At 37.8% G+C, this 5,241-nt stretch overlaps 2 protein-coding genes across 2 annotated transcripts in view; both read right to left on the bottom strand.

Moving 5' to 3' along the window:
• The window catches only part of LOC126986114 (calsyntenin-1-like), a 67,542-nt gene extending 64,030 nt beyond the window's left edge, over positions 1 to 3,512 (bottom strand). The window contains exon 1 of the mRNA XM_050841840.1: positions 3,297 to 3,512. Within this exon, the coding sequence (XP_050697797.1) occupies positions 3,297 to 3,360 (64 nt within the window). The 5' untranslated portion in view covers positions 3,361 to 3,512. The remainder of the gene's footprint in view (positions 1 to 3,296) is intronic.
• A 1,534-nt stretch (positions 3,513 to 5,046) lies between these two features.
• Positions 5,047 to 5,241, bottom strand: part of LOC126986112 (longitudinals lacking protein, isoforms A/B/D/L-like) — a 91,792-nt gene continuing 91,597 nt past the window's right edge. The window contains exon 6 of the mRNA XM_050841819.1: positions 5,047 to 5,241. This exon is cut by the window's right edge and continues 617 nt beyond it. Coding sequence (XP_050697776.1) covers positions 5,062 to 5,241 — 180 coding nt within the window. The 3' untranslated portion in view covers positions 5,047 to 5,061.

The following is a 5,241-nucleotide window of genomic DNA, read 5'->3' as shown; positions in this document are numbered from 1 at the left end:
ATTAATTTGTACGATGTCTGTTCAAGCTTAAGGCCTGTTGAAGCTTAGTGTGTCCATGTATGTCTGTTCAAGCTGTTTCTTACGTGAACTCTCTTTGGAATGTCTGTTAAGCCTTATTATTTTGTTTGGGAATGTCTGTTCAAGCTTATTTTTCCCATATCTGTGTCTGGAAATGTCTGTTCAAGCTTTTTCTTATATGGACTATCTTTGGAATGTCTCTATTATTTTATTTGGGAATGTTTATTTTATTATTTTCTTTGTTTCTTTGTATGTGTGTCTGTTCAAGCTTATTTTCCCCATGTCTGCGTCTGGAGATGTCTGTTCAAGCTTTTTCTTGCATGGAATCTGTGGAATGTCTGTTAAGCCTTATTATTTTGTTTGGGAATGTCTGTTTAATCTTTTTTTATTTGTGTTTCTGCGTATGTCTGTTCAAGGTTATTTTCACCATGTCTGCGTCTGGAAATGTCTGTTCAAGCTTTTTTCTTACATGGACTGTGGAATGTTTGTTAAACCTTATAATTTTGTTTGGGAATGTCTGTTTAATATTTTTCTTTGTTTCTGTGTATGTATGTCTGTTCAAGCTTATTTTCCCTATGTTTGTGTCTGGAAATGTCAGTTCAAGCTTTTTCTTATATGAACTATCTTTGGAATGTCTGCTAAGCCTTATTATTTTGTCTGGGAATGTCTGTTTAATATTTTTCTTTGTCTGTTTCCGTGTATGTAGCCTATGTCTGTTCAAGCTTATTTTTCCCATGTCTGTGTCTGGAAATGTCTGTTCAAGCTTTTTCTTACATGGACTCTGTGGAATGTCTGTTAAGCCTCATTATTTTGTTTGGGAATGTCTGTTTAATCATCTTTTTCTTTGTGTTTCTGCGTATGTCTGTTCAAGCTTATTTTTCCCATGTCTGTGTCTGGAAATGTCTGTTCAAGCTTTTCCTTACATAAACTCTGTGGAATGTCTGTTAAGCCTCATTATTTTGTTTGGGAATGTCTGTTTAATCATCTTTTTCTTTGTGTTTCTGCGTATGTCTGTTCAAGCTTATTTTCCCCATGTCTGCGTCTGGGAATGTCTGTTCAAGCTGTTTCTTACGTGAACTCTCTTTGGAATGTCTTAAGCCTTATCATTTTGTTTGGGAATGTCTGTTTAATCATTCTTTCTTTGTGTTTCTGCGTATGTCTGTTCAAGCTTATTTTCCCCATGTCTGCGTCTGGAAATGTCTGTTCAAGCTGTTTCTTACGTGAACTCTCTTTGGAATGTCTTAAGTCTTATTATTTTGTTTGGGAATGTCTGTTTAATCATTCTTTCTTTGTGTTTCTGCGTATGTCTGTTCAAGCTTATTTTCCCCATGTCTGCGTCTGGGAATGTCTGTTCAAGCTGTTATTTTCAATGTCTCTGTCTGGCCTCGTTTTATGATTGCCTGTTCGTTTTTTTCCTTCAATGTCTGTTTGGAAATGTCTGTGTCTGTCTGTCTGTATGGCTGTTAAGTTCCTCGTGTGTAAATTTTAATTCTTTGTTTTCTTTTTTGGCTGTTAAGTTTTTCGTGTGTAAATCTTAATTCTTTGTTTTCATTTTTATTTACTTTCTTTGTTTATTTTGTCTATCTTTCTTTCCCTAGGCTATCTTAATTCTTGGTTTTCTTTATTTTTTCTTTATCCATTATTCTGTGCCTGTCTTTATCTTCGGCTATTTTTATTCTTTTATTTTCTTTCGTATATATTTTCTTTCATTATCCATTATTGTGCTTGTCTTTATCTTAGGCTATCTTTATTCTTTGTTTTCTTTATTTTTTTCTTTATCCATCATTGTGTCTATCTTTATCTTAGGCTTTCTTTATTCTTTTGTTTTCTTTAGGCTATCTTTATTCTTTTGTTTTCTTTCTTATTTACAATCTTTGTCCATTATTCTGTATTTTTCTTTACCTAGGGTATCTTAATTCTTCCTTTCTCATATTTTCTTTCTTTATCCATTATTCTGTCTATCTTTACCTTAGGCTATCTTTATTCTTTGCTTTCTTTCTCATTTTCAATCTTTATCCATAATTCTGTGTTTTTCTTTACCTAGGCTATCTTAATTCTTTGTTTTCTTTATTTTCTTTCTTTATTCATTATTCTGTGTCTATCTTTATCTTAGGCTATCTTAATTCTTTGTTTTCTTTCTTTCCTTCCTTCATTCATTATTTTGTGTATCTTTCTTTTCCTAGGCTATCTTTATCCTTCTTTCTTTTATTTTCATTTTTAATTATCTTATTCTCCGTCTATCTTTATCTTCCTTTCTCTGTATTATCTTCTATTCCCTTATCTTTATCAAGTGTCTTATGTCTTCGTCTTTGGGCATTTGCTAGGCTATCTTAATTCTCTCTTATTTTCTTTTCCTTTATTATTTATTTGTCTGTCTATCTTTATCTTCTTTATTTATTCCTTCATTCTCTTTCTTTATCTTACATTCTCCCTATATTTAATTTTTATCCTCACCTCTCTCTATCTTTGTCTTAAATACTCTATCTTTCCGACTTCTTATCCTCTCTCTCTCTCTCTCTCTCTCTCTCTCTCTCTCTCTCTCTCTTACATTCTCTCTATCTTTCCTTCTTATCCTAACCTCTCTATCTTTATCATACATTCTCTCTATCTTTCTTTTTATCCTCACTTCTCTCTCTCTTTATCTTACATTCTCTATCTCTCTATCTTTCTATATCCTGTTTATTCTTATTTCTATCTTTATCTATCTTTCTATCTTGTCTTTATCCATTATTCTCTTTCTTATTCATTATATCTATCTATCTTTCTATCTTTCCTTCTATTTAATATTATTCTTTCTTTCTCTAGCTTTTTCATCTTCTGTATCTTATTATCTTTATCAGTAATTATCTCGCTTTCAAGAAGAAGAAGAAGAAGAAGAAGAAGAAGAAAAAGGAGGGGGAGGAGGAGGAGGAGGAGAAACCAAAGAGAGAGAGAGAGAGAGAGAGAGAGAGAGAGAGAGAGAGAGAGAGAGAGAGAGAGAGAGAGAAAAACAAGATAGTAAGACAAGATGGAGAGAAAACAGAGAGAGAGAGAGAGAGAGAGAGAGAGAGAGAGAGAGAGAGAGAGAGAGAGAGAGAGAAAACAGGTGCGCAGAAGAAGAAGAGGAGGAGGAGGAAGACGAGAGAGAGGAAGACGAAGAGGAGGAGAAGGAGGAGGAGAAGACCACCACCATCACCACCACAACCAACATGGCCGCCCCCAAACACGCACACACACACACACGTACACACACACACACGTACACACACAGGCGCCCCCACACGCACACACACACTCACCTGCATGTTCCGCCTTGGCTGTAATGGCGCCGATAGCGAAGATTAGTAATATCCACGCACTCATCCTGCCCCCGCGAACACTAAATGACCCCAATGACCCAGTAATGACCCCCCAGTAAGGATAATTAAGGGGGGGGGGGCGCGAAAAGAACTGAGCACTGAGAGGCGGCGGCGCGTGTCCTCACCCCTCGAAGTCTCACTCACTAATGTGGGATGGTTTGCTCACACGCTTCCATCTCCGACAATAATTATTTCCAACCGCCAAAAATGAGGGAAATCGGAGCCCTATAACCATATACGTAGTCTCAATTTAAAGATAAAAAGTTAAACTATTATCTGGGTTATTGATCTGCCCATGGGAATGCCTGAAACGTCTATAAAAAGCGTGTGAAATATGGCTACATGGTGCCGCTTCCCCGGAGGCAGGTTGCTCAGGTAGCCAGCCACCCTTCTTCCCGCCCTCTGATTGGTTCCCCGCCCCGTGACGTCATCGCTGCTGCCTCCTGATTGGTCGAGAGCATCTGTGACGTCATATAATCGACCACTTACATTGTCGCTCTCTCTCTCTCTCTCTCTCTCTCTCTCTCACTCTCTCGGTGGGTTCTCTCTCTCTCGACTCGCTGCCCCCTCCACCCTGCGTCTCTCTCACTCTCTCTCTCTCTCTCTCTCTCTCTCTCTCTCTCTCTCTCTCTCTCTCTCTCTCTCTCTCTCTCTCTCTCTCTCTCTCTTTGCAGCTGCCACAGTGCGCGAGTAGTAGTAATAGTAGCAGTAGTAGTAGTAGTGGTAGTAGTAGTAATGGTAGTAGTAGTAGTAGTAGTAGTAGTAGAAGTAGTAGTAGTAGTAGTAGCAGTAGTAATAGTAATAGTAGTAGTAGTAGTTGTAGCAGTATTAGTGGTATTAGTAGTGGTATTGGTAGCGGCGGCGGTGGTGGTGGGGACGGCGGCGGTCAGCGGTGCGCATCTCGTCCGTCTTTTGTCTCCCTCGGGGCGGTTCCTTTAGCCTGGCGCAGCGGTGACAATGGAAACTTAAGTGGCCATTACTCTTCTTTTTCTTTCTCCTCTTCCTCCTTTATCTCCTCCTCCTCCTGCTTACCTCCCCTTACTGCTTGCTGCTGCTATCTCCTGCTTTCATACGAGAGAACGGAAAATGAAATACATGAAGAAATAAAGGAGAAATATGAGAAATAAAAGTTGAAGTGAGCGGTCCGCGGATTATACCGACTAACTTACCCTTCCTCTTCTTTCCCTTTTTCCTCCTTTATCTCCTCCTCCTCCTGCCAACCTCCCCTTCCTATCTGTTGCTGCTATCTCCTGCTTTCTTAGGAGGGGAAGGAAAATGAAATACGTAAAGAAATAAAGGAGAAATATGAGAAATAAATGATGAAATGGCGATGTGAACGAAGGGGTGACTCAGGAATTGTTATTATTATTATTATTATTATTATTATTATTATTATTATTATTATTATTATTATTATTATTATATTTGCTTACCTTATTTTGTTTATTCCTTTCCTTTTATTTCTTGGTGTCTGGAAAGCTTAATAATAATAATATTAATAATAATAATAATAATAATAATAATAATAATAATAATAATAATAATAATAAAGAATAAAACAAGGTCTGCTTTTTATTACATATATTATCTTTATTTTCTTCCTTCTTTTTTTCTATATACATAAATTTGTAAGGTAACCCTCCCCCACACAGATAGAGAGAGAGAGAGAGAGAGAGAGAGAGAGAGAGAGAGAGAGAGAGCTAACTCACTTACTTCTCATCTCCTGTCTTTCTCTCTTGCTTGCTGTTGGTGCGGAAGAACAGACTAAAGAAGAGGAAGAGGAGGAAGAGGAAGAGGAAGAAGAGGAGGAGGAGGAGGAAGAGGAGGGGGAAGAGGAGGAGGAGGGAGAGCAAGAATTTAAACGAACAGGAGCAAAACCAGAATT

Source organism: Eriocheir sinensis, chromosome 61 (assembly GCF_024679095.1).
Source record: "Eriocheir sinensis breed Jianghai 21 chromosome 61, ASM2467909v1, whole genome shotgun sequence".
Taxonomy (NCBI): domain Eukaryota; kingdom Metazoa; phylum Arthropoda; class Malacostraca; order Decapoda; family Varunidae; genus Eriocheir; species Eriocheir sinensis.
The sequence above is the reverse complement of the archived record's forward strand: the minus strand, read 5'-3'. Positions and strand labels throughout refer to the sequence as shown.